At 47.0% G+C, this 21,943-nt stretch overlaps 6 protein-coding genes across 6 annotated transcripts in view; 2 read left to right on the forward strand and 4 right to left on the reverse strand.

Moving 5' to 3' along the window:
* Positions 1-21,943, reverse strand: part of LOC309562622 (uncharacterized protein) — a gene marked incomplete at its 3' end in the record, with an annotated part of 500,517 nt that overhangs the window by 460,509 nt on the left and 18,065 nt on the right. The window lies entirely within an intron of this gene.
* Positions 1-21,943, reverse strand: part of LOC309562687 (uncharacterized protein) — a 148,408-nt gene that overhangs the window by 124,242 nt on the left and 2,223 nt on the right. The window lies entirely within an intron of this gene.
* LOC309562770 (uncharacterized protein) overlaps positions 1-21,943 on the reverse strand; it is a 79,046-nt gene that overhangs the window by 26,827 nt on the left and 30,276 nt on the right. The gene's annotated exons all lie outside the window — the stretch shown is intronic.
* LOC309562863 (uncharacterized protein) overlaps positions 1-21,943 on the reverse strand; it is a 117,181-nt gene that overhangs the window by 25,203 nt on the left and 70,035 nt on the right. The window lies entirely within an intron of this gene.
* LOC309562714 (gastrula zinc finger protein XlCGF66.1-like) overlaps positions 1-21,943 on the forward strand; it is a gene marked incomplete at its 5' end in the record, with an annotated part of 66,873 nt that overhangs the window by 4,005 nt on the left and 40,925 nt on the right. Inside the window, one exon of the mRNA XM_082267001.1 lies at positions 9,326-9,461. Coding sequence (XP_082123127.1) covers positions 9,326-9,461 — 136 coding nt within the window. The remainder of the gene's footprint in view (positions 1-9,325; positions 9,462-21,943) is intronic.
* Positions 9,652-11,181, forward strand: LOC309562726 (uncharacterized protein). The gene has a single exon (XM_082267013.1). It carries the CDS (start codon positions 9,657-9,659, stop codon positions 11,127-11,129), a length of 1,473 nt encoding a protein of 490 aa, XP_082123139.1. The 5' UTR covers positions 9,652-9,656; the 3' UTR covers positions 11,130-11,181.

Below are 21,943 nucleotides of genomic sequence, written 5' to 3' on the forward strand. Positions count from 1 at the left end.
CCAACCACACGATCATCTTTCTTATTCACTTTCAGATCATATTACATACAGTAACTAACAGTGTAACAATGGGAAGCCCTACCACTGTGTAAAAGTATGAAATAAGGACGTCAGGGTTTGCCCAAATGTAGAGTGTGGGGCTCCAGAAAGTTAATTTTGAGTAGAGGATTGGGATCCAGGGTTTTGAGACTTTGAAGAGCTTTCTTACTAGAGACCAGAATGCTGTGTGTGCAGGTGCACACAACCCTATATAACGAAGGCTTGGGAATACCTCAGGGCTCCAGCCAAAAGGGAAGTGTGCTCTCATCTGAAGACCGGTATGAGTTCCTGTTTGGAGACAGAGGTGATCTACTCGAGGGAAAGCACTCCATGTTGGAGGGATTCTAGAAACCTGTAAAGACCAGAAGGCTGGGTGTGCAGGTGCACACAACCCTATATAATGAAGGCTTGGGAACACCTCAGGGATCCAGCCCGAAGGGAAGTGTGCTCTCATCTGAAGACCGGTATGAATTCCTGTTTGGAGACAGAGGTGATCTACTCGAGGGAAAGCACTCCATGTTGGAGAGGTACGAGAAACCTGTAAAGACCAGAAGGCTGTAAGTGCAGGTGCACACAACCCTATATAACGAAGGCTTGGGAATACCTCAGGGATCCAGCCCGAAGGGAAGTGTGCTCTCATCTGAAGACATGTATGTGTTCCTGTTTGGAGACAGAGGTGATCTACTCGAGAGACAGCACTCCATGTTGGATAGATTCCAGAAACCTGTAAAGACCAGAAGGCTGTAAGTGCAGGTGCACACAACCCTATATAACAAAGGCTTGGGAATACCTCAGGGCTCCAGCCAGAAGGGAAGTGTGCTCTCATCTGAAGACAGGTATGTGTTCCTGATTGGAGACAGAGGTGATCTACTCGAGAGACAGCACTCCATGTTGGAGAGATTCCAGGCCCATTGGACTGAGAGAGATTTGGGACAGCTGAGAGAGTCTGGTTTGACATTGGGTACAGAAAGGTAGTTTTTCAACTTTCTCTCGTCTTTAGTATTCCCGACTGGGTTCTGGAGTTTTGAGACTTCGAAAAGCTTTCAGATGGAAGTTGTCTCCAACCCAGTGTCCAGCTCTTACTGGAAACCAGAAGGCTGTGTGTGCAGGTGCACACAACCCTATATAATAAAGGTTTGGGAACACCTCAGGGCTCCAGCCAGAAGGGAAGTGTGCTCTCATCTGAAGACAGGTATGTGTTCCTGATTGGAGACAGAGGTGATCTACTCGAAAGAACGGACTCCATGTTGGAGAGATTCGAGAAACCTGTAAAGACCAGAAGGCTGTAAGTGTGGGTGCACACAACCCTATATAACGAATGCTTGGGAATACCTCAGGGCTCCAGCCAGAAGGGAGGTGTGCTGCAATCTGAAGAAAGGTATGTGCTCCTGATTGGAGACAGAGGTGATCTACTCGAGGGAAAGCACTCCATGTTGGAGAGATTCGTGAAAACTGTAAAGACCAGAAGGCTGTAAGTGCAGGTGCACACAACCCTATATAACGAAGGCCTGGGAATACCTTAGGGCTCCAGCCAGAAGGGAGGTGTGCTGCAATCTGAAGATAGTTATGTGTTCCTGATTGGAGTCAGAGGTGATCTACTCGAGAGACAGCACTCCATGTTGGAGAGATTCCAGGCCCATTGGACTGAGAAAGATTTGGAACAGCTGAGAGAGTCTGGTTTGACATTGAGTGCAGAAAGGTAGTTTTTCAACTTTCTCTCGTCTTTAGTATTTCCGACTGGGTTCTGGAGTTTTGAGACTTCGAAAAGCTTTCAGATGGAAGTTGTCTCCAACCCAGTGTCCAGGTCTTACTGGAAACCAGAAGGCTGTGTGTGCAGGTGCACACAACCCTATATAATGAAGACTTGGGAACACCTCAGGGCTCCAGCCAGAAGGGAGGTGTGCTCTCATCTGAAGACAGGTATGTGTTCCGGTTTGGAGACAGAGGTGATCTACTCGAGAGAAAGCACTCCATGTTTGAGAGATTCCAGGCCTATTGGACTAAGATAATTGGGACTGCTGAAAAAGTGGTTTGATTTTGAGTGAAGAAAGGTGGTTTTTCTGCTGGATTTTGGTATTCTTGGATTGGGTTCTGGAATTTTGAGACTTCCAAGAGCTTTCAGAGGGAAGAAGTCTACAACCCAGTGTTCTGGTCTTACTGGAGACCATAAGCCTGTGAGTGCAGGTGCATACAGCCAATATAATGAAGGACCTGGCCATAGTACAGGGCTCCTGTTAGGAGACAGATATACTCTGCTCAGGAGACAGTACTTCATACTGGAGTCAGGAGACCCCTTGTCCAGAGGGCTGAGAGAGCTGAAACAGCTAAGCGAGTCTGGAGGACTGAGAGAGTCGAGACAGGTAGGTGAGTCCAGGGCACTGAGGGAATCTAGAGGTCTCAGAGGACTGAGAGAGCCCGGGATGTAAGGAGATCCCCTGCAAGAGGCCAGTGAGTGGCCCCGTGTGTCAGGGAACTGCGATTAGAAAGACTGAGAAAGGGGCACAGAAACACAGAGGTGTTGTGCAAGATGATCTGAGGGTCCAGTTAAAAAACCCAATGTTCAAGGTCTAAGACCTACAAAACTGTGCTGCTGAAGAGACAGCCAGGTGGAACCCTGATGCTGGACAGCTAAGGGGACATGATCATTTCAAGCAGTCAGTGATGTGGACAATTGATCGAGCAACCTACATCCTATACATAGAAGAGAGAAAACTTGGAACTGGAATGACCGTGGATTTAGGTGCATAAAAGGGGCATGCTAATGGGTGTGTGGGGGGTGGGTGGCAGTCTGGAGTTTAACTCTAAAACGTTCATATCATTGTTTCATCCTTCAATATTCCATCACCCTTCAAGGGACAATATCACCAGACCCACCCATAGTCACCTTATCTGCGCTCCTTCACAGCTCATTCCTTCTCCGCAGACAATTAGAGTACCCAGGACTTCCAGGATGGGGGGGGGGGGGGGGGTACATAACTTGCTCACATATAATAGTTCATATTTCAGGTGGACCTCTTTATCAAGGCTCCTCGGTGGCCTTGCATCCCCATTGCTGCTGTCACTCCCACTGTACCAGATCTAAAGCCTTGCCTTCCGAGCTAACCAGATACCAAAGTTGCAGCAGTAAGGATTTACTTAAGGATTTAAGGATTTACCGCCCTGTCTGCAGATCAATGTGGGCAGCCATAGCTGGAATTGTTGCCACCCATCATGGGACTCACAGCACTCCCTTGAAGCTCCACGTCCGCATATTGTCCCTGCTACCTTTTACCTTGGACACCAACTACTTTGTGCCACCATGCTGGGGTCTATAGAATCTGCTGTGTCCTCACTTTAAAGATCTCACTCCTCTCATACCTGACTAGTTCTCCACTGTTACATCCTGGAGATCAGAAGCCATTTCCATCATTTCCTCTCTGTTGGGGTTCTTTGTATCCATGGACCAGAGGTGGTACATGCGGAAAGAGTAGAGGTGATTCCCCTTTTCTTCTGTACTGGCACACAGAACCTTGCCCCAATCGACCTTGAAGTCCCACTTCCACATATCGACCCTTCTGCCCTGCATCCTGAACACTGGCAACGTTCTTCCATTATGCTGAGGTCTATCGTCTCTGCTGCCCCTTAAAGATCTCCCTCTTCACTTACCTGGCTATTCCTCCACCACCACCACCACATCCTAGGGATCAGGAGATATTTCCACCCTCTCTGTTTGGGTCCTTTGCAATCATGTGCCAGAGCTGGAACAAGGGTTGGTACATCTGGTGAGGACAGTGAGGGGGTGACCTACGTCATCCATTCAAAGCCACATGGGAAGGACTTCATCATAGTAGGTTTTTGAAAACAAATTTCTTCTAAGCACTCCTCACATAGTGAAAAATTGGAGGCTAATTATGACCAAATCTATAATCAGTTTTGCTACAAAATCAAAGGTGCCAAGATCCCTTCTCTCATCCCTATCAGTAATTTATTTATAACCCCCCCCCCCCGGTGGGAGTGGAGATATAAAGATATCATAGCTCCCAACTGCCCCTGATTTCGAGGGACTATCCCTGATTTGGAGCAAAGTCCCTCTTTCCCCCTCATTTGTCCCTCAATTTGGTCTGGTCTAAATAGTTGTATATAAAATGCATTTTTAGCTTTCCAAAAAAGAGTTTCCCAGTGCTAAACCTTTCATCCAATTTCGAAGTTGCTGCATTTGTAAATGTCAAAAGCCAATATAAAGGAAATAGTAGTGGTAAAAAAGAAAAACACCTGTGGATTTACCTAACCATTTTTTTGTATAATTCTTCTCTAAGGGGGCATGGCAGGGGGTGTGTCCTATGCCCACATACTTTTACTAAAAGGTGTCCCTCATTCCCATCTCAAAACGTTGGGAGGTATGCGATATACAGTACATACACGCACAGCACAAGGCCGCGTTTGCACGTTTTCTCGGGGCTGCAGTTCCTCTGAGGTCCACAAGGCGGTGATCTCACTTCTACCAAGACAGGAAGTCTCTATGGAAGACAGGAAGTGATGTCATCCACAGACAGGAAATTCCGGGTGAGTCGGGAGGAAGTAGAGAGGAGACATCGCTGGAAGTGGCAGCAGAGGAGGTAATAAGATCTTATTTTCTATTTACACCCAGTAACCCCCACCCCGTCATGTTTCGTCCTGTTCCTCCATAGTCACCATGATGTCTTTTATCTCCAGCAGATGATGATACGCAAACTTCCTGATCAAAGATTATAAGATAAAGACATATGTATCCAAATCTACATCTAAATAAGGTTCACTACCCCCCCCCCCCCGCACCCAATAAAAGTTGTATAATCTGTAGTATGATCTATTGCGGTGAGAAAGTCATTGGTGGGAAAGGTGACCAATCTTCATAAGTGACCCTGAAGGGGCTAATGTATGTTTCCAGATGTTACTTTTGACGTATTCATCAGTCGGGATGAGCTGAATTGCCCCGGGTTCGTTTCGAGTAGGGATCTGTGAGTTTCTAAGAAGTTCAGATGCCGAACCTGAACTCCATTGAAGTCGAAGGAAGCCAAGTCTGGCAAATTAACAATGCCTATTTCCGGGGCTAATAGGCAAGGGGATGTAAAAAAAAAAATAGCACGGTGGGGGCACTGCCCTAGGGAAGACGTACCCATATACGTTTTATTTGGCCAGGAGCAGTAATGTTTTTAATCTGTATAATGTGAAGCATTACCCTCTTCCCGCCCACAATATAGCCGAAAGACGGCTATAGTGCGGGCCTACATTGTCGGGACTACTATGGACGTCCTCCCTTGACCGCGCTGCCTGCGCCCCCCCCCCCTGGCATGCTGGCAGCGGGCTTTGTGATTGCTGTATTCTTAGGACACCGCTGATCACAGATCGAGGTGAAGGGCCAATCACAGCTGATTACGATGTAAACTCAAGTTGGTTATCAGGATTCCTTTCCTCAGGCTAATAACATGAGGAGAGGAGAGCCAATAACTGATTATCAGTGCAGTCCCAACAGTGCCCACCGGTGCTGTCAATCAGTGCCCATCAGTGTCACCTATCAGTGCTGCCTATTAGTGCAGCCTCATCAGTGCTCACCAGTGCCGCCTTATAAGTGCCGCCTCATCAGTGCTAATCAGCGCAGCCTATCAGTGCCGCCTCATCAGTGCTAATCAGTACAGCCTATCAGTGCCGCCTCATCAGTGCTAATCAGCACAGCCTATCAGTGCTGCCAATTAGTGCCACCAATTAGTGCCGCCAATTAGTGCCCATCAGTGCCGCCTCATCAGTGCTGCCTATTAGTGCCACCAATTTGTGCCCATCAGTGCCTCCTCATCAGTGCTGCCTATTAGTGCCACCAATTAGTGTCCATCAGTGCCTCCTCATCAGTGCTGCCTATTAGTGCCCATCAGTGCCACCTCATCAGTGCTGCCTAATAGGGCCACCAATTAGTGCCCATCAGTGCCGTGCCACCTATTAGTGCCACCAATCTGCGCCCATCAGTGCTGTCTTGTCAGTGCCGCCTATTAGTGCCACCAATCTGCGCCCATCAGTGCCTCATCAGCGCTGCTGCCTATTTTTGCCACCAATCTGCGCCCATCAGTGCCGCCTCGTCAGTGCTGCCTATTAGTGCCACCAATTAGTGCCCATCAAAGATGGAATTTTACCCCCCCCCTATTGGGGGTAAGACTGATGGGCACTGATGAGGCGGCACTGATGAGGTGGCGCTGCTAGGTGGCACTGATGAGGCAGCACTGATGAGCACTGATAGGTGGCACTAATAGGCGACACTGATGGGCACTAAAGCATTGCAATGATAATCAGGGCTCTGTCAGCGTGAGGAGAGGAATGTGATTGGACACAGCTGATCATGTAGTAAAGAGACGCTATGATTGGCTCTTTACCATGCACTGTGATAAGCTGTGTCCCAGGGACACAGCGATCACAGATGCCTGCAGATGTGCACAGCAGGGAGGGGGGGGTCGCAAGAGAAGCGCGATCATGCGGGATGTCAATAGACGCCAATGTGTGACCACGCAGTTGCTAACATTCGGCTATAGCTTGGTCGTGAAGAGGTTAAATAAAATACCGGGGGGGGGGGGGTTCCTAATTCTGCGTGTAAAGTGGCATCTCTGTGATGTACAGGAATTGCCAGAAAATGACATTTCCCCACTGTAGAGTGGGGAATGTAATGTAAGAGCCCAGAATTAGAAGACTGCGTGGGACTAAAGGGACAGCTCGACCCCTATTACTGATCTCCATGGGTTTGTTCTTTGGAGAGTTTCTCCTTTCTCTCTTCCTCCCAATGTCCCTCCATCAGCAGATTCTATGACATCACACTGACTCTACTCTGACCTCAGTGATAGTAGAGAGAAAACCCATTCAAGAAGGCAGAAGATCCTATTAATTGTTCCTTGTCTGCACATCTATTACTAAACAACATAAAGTAAGTCCAAAAATTAAATACACCCAACATAGGAATTTGTGGTCCAGGAGGCCAAAAGGTGAGAGGCTCCCTAACCCGAAGAATGATAGAAAATACCAAACAATACAGATTAAATATGTTCACATTGGGGGCCAATGTTCATAAATTCAGGCTGACCTTCATATTACCTTCTGGAAATCCTCATCCTATTATTGTACAACCAATACCAATCCAGATACTTCTCCGATATCTGTCTACAGGGAAACCTTCATAGATGACAGCAAGAATGAGGATGGAGGAGGACCGGAGTCACAAGACGGAGAAGATACTAAACCTCACCCTGGAGATCATCTACCTGCTGACCGGAGAGGTGAGGAGGATTCTGGGAGGTCACATGACATCACTCTTATCTCTATTAATAAAACACAGACCTGACCGGTGTTCCGTGAAAAAACCATACCCTCGTCACTTCCGGTGCACCTACGGAGGGTATGGATTTTTCACAGTAGTGTATATAATGTTACACTTGCCGCCGTTACATTAAAACAGCTCCTCTGCATTATGAGTCATCTCCGCTCCTTCCCCTGTCACTTCCCTGATCTCGGCTAATAAATATAAAAGCGGATCACGGAGCCGACATCTCCGTCATTTACATTTCATACACCCGCCGCCGCTTTTATATTTATTAGCCGAGATGAGGGAAGTGTCAGGGATAGGAGAGGAGATGCCCCATGTTGCCGCCGAACTGTTTTAAAGTAACCGCCGCAAGTGTAACATTACACACACTCCGTAATAATTTAATTCCCTCCGAGCATGCGTACTTCTGAACTTCTCTGCTGTGCAATGACGTATCCAGGGCTCTGAGCATGCGCACTGCTGCAACGCTCAGCTGTTTCACACCGGAAGCGACGAGGGTATGGAATTCTAACGAGGTATGATTTTTTAACGTTACACCGGAAAGGCGAGGAGGATTCTGGGAGGTCACATGCAATCACTCTGATCTCTATTAATAAAACACAGACCTGACCGGAGAGGTGAGGAGGATTCTGGGATTCTAACATGATATTCCTATTGGTTCCTCAATACAGAGATTTCCTCTTCTGAAGTCAGGAGATCATATGATCATCACAGTGCCTCCATGTGACTTCCTAAAACCCGAGAGACACAACATGCAGAAGATTCTAGAAGCCACCAAGAAGATGATGGAGCTGCTGACAGGAGAGGTGAGCGGTGCTGGGAATTCTGGGACATTATCCAGTAACAGACAAGGGATGTGTCTGGATGGTGACTGTATCATTGTGTGTGTCAGGTTCCTATAAGGTGTCAGGATGTCACTGTCTATTTCTCCATGGAGGAGTGGGAGTATTTAGAAGGACACAAGGATCTCTACAAGGACGTCATGATGGAGAATCAGCCGCCCCTCACATCACCGGGTAAGAGGAGACTTTATTGTAAAGGAGAGAGCAGTACGGAGGATCCACCTAGATCCCCCATCATCTGATAAACACATAGAAACAATGTATTCAGTCAGTGTGTGTGTTTCCTACAGATGGATCCAGTAATGGGAACCCACCAGAGAGAGGTCCCCGTCCTCTGTATTCCCGGGATTCCACACAGGAAGATCACACCATCCCCCACCATCATCAGGTAGATGAGGAACAATCACTGATAGTATCATTAGGATCTGTACATTATCTGCATTGTTACCATTGATGTCATTTTTATTATAAATTTAGAGTGGAAACCTGAGAGATTCTAAAGTTTATCTAAACCAGGAGGATAATGAGGATGGGGTGATAGAAAAAGAACATAAAGATCTGTACCAGGACACCATGGTGGAGTCATCCAGCTACAGGAACCCACCAGAGAGATGTCCCCATCCTCTGTATTCCTGGGATTCCACACAGGAGGATCACACCATCCCTCACCAGGTAGGAGAAGAACAAATACTGGTAGTTATGATTTATGTGCAGGTGTGTTTTTTAAAATGAGTGATTTTTTTTTACATTTTCAGAGTGAAAACCTCTGGGATTATAATATTGTTGTTAAAGACGAGTATAAAGAGGAGGATGAGTATGGTGTGACGAAGGAGCTTTCTGAAGAACACAAAAATCTCTACAAGGATCTTCTGATGGAGTCGTCTAGTACCAGAAACCCACCAGAGCAATTTCCCTGTCCTCTGTATTCCGGGGATTCCACACAGGAAGGTCACACCGTTCCTCACCATCATCAGGTGGGTGGAGTTGAGGGTCGGGAACATAAAGTGATTGAACACTCTGACATGTGGAGACAATGTGTGGACTCTACAAGATGATATTTTCTATGTGATCTCACATCATAAATACTTCTATGTTACAGATGTTATTTTCTGCCATCCTGTTGGTTTAGGGTGAAGATCTGATGAACATGAAAGTTGAGGGTGAAGTAGAAGAGACGTATGTGAGGGATGATCAGCAATATACGGAGGAGGCTGGAATGATGAGGACATTCATAGAGGAAGACACTCCTACAGAGATCAGCACAGGTGAGCCGTAATATATTCTTCTCTTATCTCTGCTCTGTTACTGCACACTGATTGACTCATTGGTCGGAGATATGGGACATCCACAGAGAACATCTGCTCACTCATATCTACCTGATCCAGATGGAATCTTGATGGAAGTGAGCTAACCCTCTCAGATCTATTGACGATGTTTTTTATATTTTTCCAGGACACGTCATGAAGAAACCCTCAAAGGATCGTCTCACTTTATCTCCAGGTTGTAAAATGGAAGATGAGGACATCACAGGAGATTGTGGAGGAGAAAAGACAATGAGCTCCACTATGGATGGTGGACTTTACAGTGTGGATAGACCATGGAATCTCTCTGACTCTGAGCAACCTCGTACTGTGAGGGATGGTGCCGGAATTCAGGGGGAGGAGACATTTCCCTGTCCTCAATGTGGGGAAAGTTTTAGCTCTGGTTTAGGTCTTTTTATACATCAGGGATCTCACAGGGAGGGGGGACTTCATTCCTGTTCTGAGTGCGGGAAATGTTTTCTATATAAAGCGCAACTGATCAGACATCAGAGGTCCCACACTGGTGAGAAGCCGTATTCCTGCCCTGAGTGCGGCAAATGTTTTCCATGGAAATCAGAAGTTGCCAGACATCAAAAATCTCACACTGGAGAGAAGCCGTATTCCTGCCCTGAGTGCGAGAAATGCTTCATTCGCAAATCAGATCTTACTGTACATATGAGATCTCACACAGGGGAGAAACCATTTTTCTGTTCTGAGTGCGGGAAGCGTTTTTCACAGAATTCCCATCTTTTAAGACATCAGAGATCGCACACGGGCCAGAAGCCATATCCCTGCCCTGAGTGTGAAAAATGTTTTTCACGAAAGTCCCATCTTGCTGCACATCAGGCATGTCACACGGGGGAAAAACCATTTTCCTGTCCTGAGTGCGGGAAATGTTATTCTCAGAAATTAGAACTCGTTAAACATCAGAGATCTCACACAGACGAGAAGCCATTTTCCTGCCACGAGTGCAGGAAATGTTTTCCATCAAACTCAGATCTTGTTAGACATCAAAGATCTCACACGGGTGAGAAGCCGCATTCCTGCCCTGAGTGCGGGAAATGTTTTTCAGATAAGACCAGTCTCCTCAGACATGAGAGGTCACACACAGGTGAGAAGTTATATTCCTGTCCTGTGTGTGGGAAATGTTTTTCACAGAAGGCCCATCTTTTAAGACATCATCGACTGCACACGGGCCAAAAGCCGTATCCCTGCCCTGAGTGTGGAAAACGTTTTTCGCAAAAGTACCATCTTACTGTGCATCAGGCATGTCATACGGGGGAAAAACCATTTTCCTGTCCCGAGTGCGGGAAATGTTATCCAGCAAAATCAGATCTTGTTAGACATCGTAGATCTCACACGGGAGAGAGGCCGTTTTCCTGCTCTGAGTGCGGGAAATGTTTTCTATCGAAATCAGATCTTGCTAGACATCAAAGATCTCACACAGGGGACAAGCCGTTTCCCTGCCCTGAGTGCGGCAAATGTTTTCTATCGAAATCAGATCTTGTTAGACATCAAAGATGTCACACGGGAGAGAAGCCTTTTTGCTGCCCTGAGTGTGGGAAATGTTTTTCACAGAAGTCTTATCTTAATGTACATCAGAGAACCCACACAACCCTTGAGGTGTATTAGTGTCCCGAGTTGCAGGAAATGTCTTCTATATGGATCATATTTTGCCGTACATCAGAGATCTCACACTGGGAAGAAGCACACGTTGATATACACCTCACAAAAAAACACGTGGCTGAGCTCTTATCTGATCTTTATCATGGAAGAAACACTTTATAAGGAAATCAGAGAAGACTTCAATGTTCCATTGGGCTTCCTCTGCTAGGAGAGAGAAGGAGGGGTGTTACTGCTGGTTGGGTCCCTTTAGGAGAAGAGGAGGAGGGGGTGTCACTGCTGGTTGGATCCCTCTAGGAGAGAGAAGGAGGGGTGTCACTGCTGGTTGGGTCCCTCTAGGAGAGAGAAGGAGGAGGTGTCACTGCTGGTTGGGTCCCTCTAGGAGAGAGAAGGAGGGGGTGTCACTGCTGGTTGGGTCCCTCTAGGAGAGAGAAGGAGGAGGTGTCACTGCTGGTTGGGTCCCTCTAGGAGAGAAAAGGAGGGGATCTCACTGCTGGTTGGGTCCCTCTAGGAGAGAGAAGGAGGGGGTGCCACTGCTGGTTGGGTCTCTCTAGGAGAGAGAAGGAGGAGGTGTCACTGCTGGTTGGGTCTCTCTAGGAGAGAGAAGGAGGGGGTGTCACTGCTGGTTGGGTCTCTCTAGGAGAAATAAGGAGGGGATGCCACTGCTGGTTGGGTCCCTCTAGGAGAGAGAAGGAGGGGGTGTCACTGCTGGTTGGGTCCCTCTTGGAGAGAGAAGGAGGAGGTGTCACTGCCAGTTGGGTCCCTTTAGGAGAGAGAAGGAAGGGGTGTCACTGCTGGTTAGGTCCCTCTAGGAGAGAGAAGGAGGGGGTGTCACTGCTGGTTGAGTTCCTCTAGCCGTGTAGTCTGATCTCCTCTAATCTTCAGCAGAAGCCTCAAAGGAAGACATCATGAAAAGACTGTAAGAGCTAGATATTGCTTGTGGATGAAAAGGAAGGAAAATTCAGCATGAAGATAAACAGCCCAGTCTTGTGAGGAGTCAAGCCATGTTTCTGTTACACCAACCTGATTGTTATTAATCAAAATAAATAATGTGCAATGCACACATAAATAAACATTTGAGTGCAAATCAATATAAAATGTCCCTATTCACATCTGGGCATAGACAGATGAAGCTAGCTAGTCTGTCACTAGGGGGCTCTGTACCAGAATAGTGTCTAGCCGGTCCCTTTTAAAGCCCTCCTGTAGCGATGTAATGAGTGAGTCAGTGCCTAGTTATAAGCCATGTTGGGAGGAACCCTTTTGCAGTTGGGGCATGGGAGCCAAACACCCCACACCAGTACAGATGTAACTAACACATGGAGACCCTGGACAGGGTGGGGAGAAGTTGCTGGCTGAAGACTTCCTGACCTTTATGAAGGTGCGGCAAGTGCAGGTAACAAAACGCCTCTCAGGCCAGGCCAAGAGTTCCCTGAGTGAGGCTATTTCTCTGGAGCGGTTCACCTATGGAGGAGGTGCCTATAAAGAATCAGTCCTGTGAGTACTAAGGTGAAAGGAGAGACTGTTAGAGGTTGATGGCTTTTTAAGGTGCTGCATATGCTTTCACATGTGACTACTGCAGACTGTCCGCTAAATGTGATTGGCTATGTAATGTCAAGTGACTATTGACATGTGTCCAGGCTATGCCAATTGCATACAGCCTGTGTGAGTGCACAGGTGGTCAGGATTATTATAAACCAATGTCTGAGCTCAGAGCAATTGCAGAGATAGACCCCGTCAGGAGAGCCGGGTGTTCATCCCTTGTGAGGGGGGATTCCTTGCACAAGGAATGGGAAAGTCTGGACAGTTACAACAGTCAGGGAGACCAAGAGAGGGTCTGGGAGACTGAGGAGGCTATGGAGTCCAGGGGGCTGGAGATAGTCCGAAAGTCTCTGGAGGAGTGAGCAAGTTTGAGGGGGCTGGAGGGAGTCCAGAAGTCTCTAGATCAGTGAGCAAGCTCAAGGGGGCTGGAAGAAGTACGGAAGTCTATGGTGAAGTTAGCAAGCTCTAGGGGGCTGGAGAGAGTCTGGAAGTCTCTAGAGGAGTGAGCAAGCTTGAGGGGGCTGGGGGGAGTCTGGAAGTCTCTGGAGAAGTGAGCAAGCTCAAGGAGTCTGAAGGTATGCCTTGAAGTCTCTGGAGGAGCGAGCAAGCTCAAGGGGGCTGGAGGGTCCAGAAGTCTCTGAAAGAGTGAGCAAGCTCAAGGGGGCTGAAGGGGAGTCCAAAAGTCTCTGGAGAAGTGAGCAAGCTCAAGGTGGCAGGAGGGAGTCCAGGAGTCTCTGGAGGAGTGAGCAAGCTCATGGGGGCTGGAGGTGGTTCGGAAGTCTCTGGAGGAGTGAGCAAGCTCGAGGGGGCTGGAAGGAGCCTGGAAGTCTCTGGAGGAGTGAACAAGCTTGAGGGGGCTGGAATGAGTCTGGAAGTCTCTGGAGGAGTGAGCAAGCTCGAGGGGGCTTGAGAAAGTCCAGAAGTCTCTGGAGGAGTGAGCAAGCTCGAGGGGTCTGGAGGGAGTTCGGAAGTCTCTGGAGGAGTCAGCAAACTATTGAGAGGCTCGAAGTGGGCCTGCGCAGTAAGGAACTGTATCTGGGGCTGAGTGAGTCAGAAAAGCCAGTATACTAGTGCTGCTTAAGCGTAGCCAAGTGGCTTGGTATTTTTTCATTATTTGTCGCTGAGTGAAGTTGAAACCCCTGCGTGGAAATCCTGGAAGGACTTTTAATTTTTGTTTTAAAAAAGTTGGCTACCAGGCCCTTAACAACAGTTCCTATGTGATGTGGACTCACTGTACAAACGCATTCACCACAGAACTAAACCGCTTCATATCACAATATGTATATATGTATGTATATATACAGCCTCCTAGGTAGGCGCTAGGCTTAGTGTAGAATAGTTTTTGGCTTCTCTGCTAACAGAGAGACGGCTAGGTATATCTAATTGCTGTCTGCTTAACAAAGAGCGGCGATCAGCTAGTGTAGTCTGCTCTGGTGCTGCTCATGTTGTCTTGAAGTTTCCCTGTATCCAAGCAACTAAGGAAAGTGCTGGATAATAGGCCAAAGCCATGCAAATGGCAGCATGAATATTTATACAGCCCTAACCAATTACAAGGGGAGGTGCCCCAGCACTTGCTGCCATGAGGCCTCAGGTGGGCGATCTGAGGGATGGAAACATGAGTCTTTGCTGCCATGTGGCCTCAGGTGGGAGTCCTAAGGGCCTGAAGTTAAAGTGACCCTGGTTCTACAGAGATCTGGCTGAAGGGACTGTCTAGTCAAGATATGGTCTAGAACAGTGTTTCTCAACTCCGGTCCTCAGGGCACACTAACAGGCCAGATTTTAATTATTACCTTGGGGAGATGAAGACTAGAATACTGCAATCAGTGAGCAGCAAATGATATCACCTGTGATGCATTTCAGTTTTCTTGCAAACCTGGCCTGTTAGTGTGCCCTGAGGACCGGAGTTGAGAAACGTTGGTCTAGAATCACTAGCATAGAGTGTCTCTTAGAAGTTGGTAGGAGGCTGCCAGCTATCCCTGGACATTTTGTGAGTACAGACATCCTAAAGGATATATAGACTTGTGCTTTTAACCCCTTCTGGTGTGCTATATAGCCAGTGGAGGGTCTGAATAAAGAGAAGACTGGCTAGTGTTCTGAAGAGCTTGTCCAACTGTTTGCTACTGCATAGGACTTTGCTCAGTTCTAGTACTTTTGGACTGCCAAACAGTCTGCCGTAACTGGCAGGTACCTGAAGAGCTTTGCCTTGCTGCTACTACTGCTGAGGGACTTTGCTCACACCTGAAACTACTTTGTGCTACTTTCAAGGAAAAGTCTGCTATCAGCAAGGACTTCACCAGAGCTTAACCGAGAGGTCAGCTAGATGTCCTCAACTGTAAATAGTTATATTTCTTGGCGTATCCCACTAAATTCCCTTCCCTATCCAAGTTCTCCAAAACCAAAAAACAGCGAAACATTGGAAACATTCCTCAGAGATTTTGGTCCATAGTGAAATGATAGCATTACGCAGATTTCTCTGTTGCACATCTTTGATGTGAATGTCCAGTTCCACCACATCTCAAAGGTGCTCTATTGGATGGAGACGTGGTGAGTGTGGAGGCCATTGGAGGACAGTGACCTCATTGTCATGTTGAAGAAACCAGTGGTGAGATGATTGGAGCTTTGTGACATGGTGCATTATCCTGCTGGAAGGAGCCATCAGAAGATGGGGGCACTGTAGTCATAAAGGGATAAACATGGTCAGCAAAAATACTCAGGTAGGCCATGGCATTTAAACCATGCCCAATTGATACTAAGGGGTCCAGAGTGTGCCAAGAATATATCCCCCACACCATTACACCACCAGCCTGAACCGTTACACCCCCCCTCCTCCCCCACACCATTACACCACCACCACAAGCCTGAAGCATTACCCCCCACACCATTACACCAACAGCCTAAACCATTGATACAAGGCAGGATGGATCCATTCTTTCATGTTGTTTACGCCAAATTCTGACCCTACCGTCTGAAAGTCGCAGCTGAAATCCAGACTCGTCAGATCAGGCAACGTTTTTCCAATCTTCTATTGTTCAATTTCGCTGAGACTGTGTGAATTGTAGCCTCAGTTTCCCATTCTTAGCTGACAGAAGTGGCACCCGGTGTTATCTTCCGTTGCTTGAGCTCATTTGCTTCAAGGTTCGATGTGTTGGGCGTTCATAGATGGTATTCTGCATACCTCGGGTGTAACGAGTGTTTATTTGGGTTACTATTTCCTTTCTATCATCTGGAACCAGTTTGCCCATTCTCTCTGATCTCAACAAGGCATTTTCCTCCACACAACTGCCACCCACTGGATATTTTGTCTTTTTTGGACCATTCTCTGTAAACCCGGGAGATGGTTGTGCATGAAAATTCCAGTAGATCAACAGTTTTTGAAATACCAGCCCATCTGGCACCAACAACCATGACAAATTCGAAGACACTTAAATCCCCTTTTTTCCCTATTCTGATGCTCGGTTTGAACCATGTCTAGATGCCTAAATGTATTGAGTTGATTGGCTGATTAGCAATTTATGTTACCAAGAAATTGAACGGGTGTATCTAATAAAGTGGACAGTGAATATATATATATATATATATATATATATATATATGTTGATGTTTTCAGTAATGAGAATGTGGTTGGTGTTCCAGAAACATGGCTTGACACCTCACAAGACTGGGCCGTTTGTATTTATGCCGATCCTCTTGTTTAGAGGGACACTGGACACAGAAAAGATGTTGGTGTGTTTCTCTATTGTAATGTTTGTGAGTTTGGTATCTAAGTGGTTGAAGCATTTATAGGTAGTTCATGCCAGTGCCAGTTTTAGGGCTTGTTGGCACACTTTTATTAAATGAAATGAAAGTTCTACAGGAAAGCAGGTGCCCATGCAAGGGTTTTTAATGCCATTAAAACAGGAAACTGGCCCCAAAAAGTAATACCAAGCCACTTGGCTTACTCTTGCAGACGCCTTTGACCTTGGCCTTTGGGCTGTTAACTGGTCCTTAAGATTGTCACCCACAATACCTCAGTGTTTCTGTGCCCCTCTCTCAGTCTTTTTAGCCGCAGTTCCCGGCTGCACAGGACCACTCTCTGGCCTCTTATCAGAGATCTCCTGACATCCAAGGCTCTCTAAGTCCTCCAAGACCTCTAGATTCCCTCAGTCCTCTGGATTCACCTTGATGTCTCAGTTCGCTTAGTCCTCCAGGCTCACTTAACCGTCTTGCCCACTGGATAAGGAATCTCCTGAATCTTCAGCATGCCATGCAGTACTGTCTCCCAAGCAGAGTACACCTGTCTCCTAATAAGAACCCTGAACTACGTTCAGGTCCTTTGTTTAAAGGTCTTTATGCACCTGAACTCACAGCCTACTGGTCTACAGTAAGACTTGGACACTGGGTTGGAGACTTCTTCCATCTCTCAGGCCTCCAGACTTGCTTAGCCATTTTGGCTCTCTCAGCCCTCTGCACAAGGAATCTCCTGACTCCAGAATTGAGTACTGACTCCTGAGCAGAGTACACCTGTCTCCTAATTAGGAACCCTGAACTACAGCCAGGTCCTTCATTATATGGGCTGTACCCACCTGAACTCACCAACTACTGGTCTCCAGTAAGACCTGCACACTGGGTTGGAGACTTCTTTCATTTCTCAGTCCTCCAGACTTGCTCTCTCGGCCCTCTGGGCAAGGAACCTCCTAACTCCAATATGAAGTACTGACTCCTGAGTAGTGTACACCTGTCTCCTAATTAGGAACCCTGACCTACAGCCAGTCCCTTCCTTATAAGGGCTGCACGCACCTGAACTCACATCCTACTGGTCTCTATGAAGACCTGGACACTGGATTGGAGAGTAGAGACTTCTTCCATTTCTCAGTTCTCCAAACTTGCTTAGCCATTTTGGCTCTCTTAGCCCTCTGGACAAGGAACCTCCTGACTCCAGTATGGAGTACTGACTCCTAAGTAGAGTACACCTGTCTCCTAATTAGGAACCCTGAACTACAGGTGGGCCCTTTATTATATGAGCTGTACGTACCTGAACTCACAGCCTACTGGTCTCCAGTAAGACCTGGACACTGGGTTGGAGACTTCTTCCATTTCTTAGTCCTCCAGAATTGCTTAACCGTTTCGGCTCTCTCAGCCCTCTGGACAAGGAACCTCCTGACTCCAGAATACAGTACTGACTCCTGAGCAGAGTACACCTGTCTCCTAATTTGGAACCCTGACCAGGTCCTTCATTATAAGGGCCGTGTGCACCTTAACTAACAGCCTACTGGTCTCCAGTAAAACCTGGACACTGGGTTGGAGACTTCTTCCATTTCTCAGTCCTCCAGACTTGCTTAGCTATTTTGGCTCTCTCAGCCCTCTGGACAAGGAACCTCCTGACTCCAGAGCAGAGTACATCTGTCTACTAATTAGGAACCCTGAACCATTGCCAGGTCCTTCAATATATGGGCTGTATGCACCTGAACTCACAGCCTACTGGTCTCTGTTAGTACCTGGACACTGGGCTGAAGACCTCTTCCATTTCTCAGGCCTCCAGACTTGCTTAGCTGTTTTGGCTCTCTCCTGACTCTGGACAAGGAACCTCCCGACTCCAGTATGGAGTACTGACTCATGAGTAGAGTACACATGTCTCCTAGTTAGGAACCCTGAACTATGGCCAGTCCCTTCATTATAAGGGCTGTACGCACCTGAGCTCACAGCCTACTGGTCTCCAGTAAGACCTGGACACTGGGTTGGAGACTTATTCCATTTCTCTGTCTTTCAGACTTGCTTAGCCATTTTGGCTCTCTCAACCCTCTGGACAAGGAACCTCCTGACGTCAGTATGAAGTACTGACTCCTAAGTAGAGTACACCTGTCTCCTAATTACGAACCCTGGACTATGGGCAAGCCCTTCATTATATGGACTGTGCACACTTGAACTCACAACCTACTGGTCTCCAGTAATACCTGGACACTGGGTTGGAGACTTCTTCCATTTCTTAGTCCTCCAGACTTGCTTAGCCATTTTGGCTCTCTCAGCCCTCTGGACAAGGAACCTCCTGACTCCAGAATGGAGTACTGACTCCTGAGCAGAGTACACCTGTCTCCTAATTAGGAACCCTGAACCATAACCAGGTCCTTCATTATAAGGGCCGTGTGCACCTTAACTCACAGCCTACTGGTCTCCAGTAAAACCTGGACACTGGGTTGGAGACTTCTTCCATTTCTCAGTCTTCCAGACTTGCTTAGCTATTTTGGCTCTCTCAGCCCTCTGGACAAGGAACCTCCTGACTCCAGAGCAGAGTACATCTGTCTACTAATTAGGAACCCTGAACCATGGCGAGGTCCTTCAATATATGGGTTGTATGCACCTGAACTCACAGCCTACTGGTCTCCAGTAAGACCTGGACACTGGGTTGGAGACTTATTCAATTTCTCTGTCTTTCAGACTTGCTTAGCCATTTTGGCTCTCTCAACCCTCTGGACAAGGAACCTCCTGACGTCAGTATGAAGTACTGACTCCGAAGTAGAGTACACCTGTCTCCTATTTACGAACCCTGGACTATGGGCAAGCCCTTCATTATATGGACTGTGCGCACCTGAACTCACAGCCTACTGATCTCCAGTAAGACCTGGACACTGGGTTGGAGACTTCTTCCTTTTCTTAGTCCTCCAGACTTGCTTAGCCATTTTGGCTCTCTCAGCCCTCTGGACAAGGAACCTCCTGACTCCAGAGCAGAGTACACCTGTACTAAATAGGAACCCTGAACCATGGCCAGGTCCTTCAATATATGGGCTGTATGCACCTGAACTCACAGCCTACTGGTCTCTAGTAAGACCTGGACATTGGAGACTTCTTCCATTTCTCAGTCCTCCAGACTTTCTTAGCCATTTTCACTCTCTCAGCCCTGTGGACAAGCTGAATAAGGAAGGGGGGGGGGGGGTTGCTTCAGAGAACCCTGAACCAAGGCCAGGTCCTTCATTACATGGGCTGTATGCACCTGAACTCAAAGCCTACTGGTCTCCAGTAAGACCTTGACACTGGGTTGCAGACCTCTTCCATTTCTCAATCCTCCAGACTTGCTTAGCTATTTCGGTTCTCTCAGCCCTTTGGACAAGAAACCTCCTCACTCCAGTTTGAAGTACTGACTCCTAATCAGAGTACACCTGTCTACTAATGGAAGCCCTGCACTATGGCCAGGTCCTTTGTTATAAGGGCTGTACGTACCTGAACTCACAGCCTACTGGTCTCTAGTAATATCTGGACACTGGGCTGAAGTCTTCTTTCATTTCTCAGTCCTCTAGACTTGCTTAGCCATTTCGGCTCTCTCAGCCCTCTGGACAAAGAACCTCCTGAATCCAGTATGAAATACTGACTCCTGAGTAGAGTAAACCTGTCTCCTAATTAGAAACCCTGAACTACAGCCAGGTCCCTCATTATGCTGTAAGGGCTGTACGCACCCGAGCTCACAGCCTACTGGTCTCTAGTAATACCTGGACACTGGGCTGAAGTCTTCTTCCATTTCTCAGTCCTCCAGACTTGCTTAGCCATTTCGGCTCTCTCAGTCCTCTGGATAAGGAACCTCCTGACTCCAGTATGAAGTACTGACTCCTAAGTAGAGTACACCAGTCTACTAACGGAAGCCCTGCAAATAGATTGATGATTAGGTGCAGAAGTGTAAAAACGTGTCTGCTGACCTTCCACAGGTTGAGTGTGGGTGGCACGTCTTTCCTCTTCGCAATTTTTTTAATAAAGAAATTTTTATCTTCTGGAAGCGTCACTATTTTCTTCTGTTCTATTTGCATTGACTGGGTTTGCGGACCTAGGCAGGCGCCCAGAATTTCATTCTGGCAGCTGAGGATCTCACAGGCAAGCCTTAGAGAGGAGCTCACTCTGTTTGTCTCTCCGTGTACGCACCTGCACTCACAAGCTTCTGGTCTCCAGTAAGACCCCTCGACACTGGGTTGGAAGCTTCTTTACCAAAAGCTCTTTGAAGTCTCAAAACTCCAGAACCCAATCCTGGAATACCAAAACCCAGATGAAGTTGAAAAAATCCCCTTTCTCCACTCAAAATCAATTTTCTGGAGCCCCGTACTTTGCAAACTAAAACCTACAGGATGGACCTTACTTGTAGTGTTAGAAAGAGGAAAGGAGAAAAACATTTAATCATACAGATCTGAGAACATGGGGGCCTGAAGGGTGACGGGTTAGATGGACATCCTGTGTGATCAACTGATTAAAGAAGACTCAATGTTGAGCCTAGAAGAGAAATGAACTTTTGTGACCTTTGTTTCACGGTATCTTCCATAAAAGATCCAGGACATGACTGGCTGGGACCCATTTGATGGTAGGTCAAGAATGGACTAGAGGCCTTGGTGTGTGTGAAAAGGTCAGTGAGGATGTGTGTGTGATAGCAGATGGACCCCACTTCCTTCCCCTGTCCATCTCCCTCCCATAGTTTTACCCTATTTCCTTATTTGTACCTATAATGTATTTATATCCCTATTGTAAATAAATCCAACCCTTATTTTAAGAGTTAGTAGTCCTTCATTGGATTCCAGATACCCCAAACAGAATACATTTTACAACTCCCAATGGAAATTCAACGGATTGCCAACCTTCTTCTAATTGGAAAGCTAGTAACCGAGCCACCAACCTTGGAAATCCAGATGTCTTCAGTGCTTGAGAACTCAGTTGGTGTTCCAGAAACACGGCTTTATTCCTCACAAGACTGGGCTGTTTGTATTTATGATCCTCCTTTTTAGAGGGACACGGGACATAGAAAAGATGGTGGGGGGTTTCTCTATGTTAGATGTGTTGTGAAAGTGAGGAGGAAAGATGATCTTGTGGTTGGAGGTAGTGATGGTTGCGGAGGAGGAATTACGGGAGGAATGATAGATGGGTCTATGAACTGAACTGGAGTCAACTACAGATGTCCTGAGATTTATGAGAAGGGGGAGAGTCGGCTGTTCCAACAAATACAAGCTGATAAAACCAAACTACTAAGACACAAGATTAAGACTAAAACTAAAACGTACAGGATGGACCTTACTTATAGTGTTAGAAAAAGGAATAAAGGAGAAGAATATTTCATCATACAAATCTGAAGGCAAACTTTTAATTTTCTTTTGCTTCACATTAAAAAAAAATTGTTTTAATATATTTACATTTTTATTAGGTAAATATGAAATTGTAGGCCCTGTCATGTAGTCTGATCTCCCCTTATTTCCATCCACAAGTATTATCTAGCTCCTGGGTCACCATGATGTTTTCCTTCAAAGCTTCTGCTGAAGATTAAGGGAGATCAGAATACACTGCTA

This window comes from Pelophylax lessonae, assembly GCF_965119305.1.
Source record: "Pelophylax lessonae genome assembly, chromosome: 9".
NCBI lineage: Eukaryota > Metazoa > Chordata > Amphibia > Anura > Ranidae > Pelophylax > Pelophylax lessonae.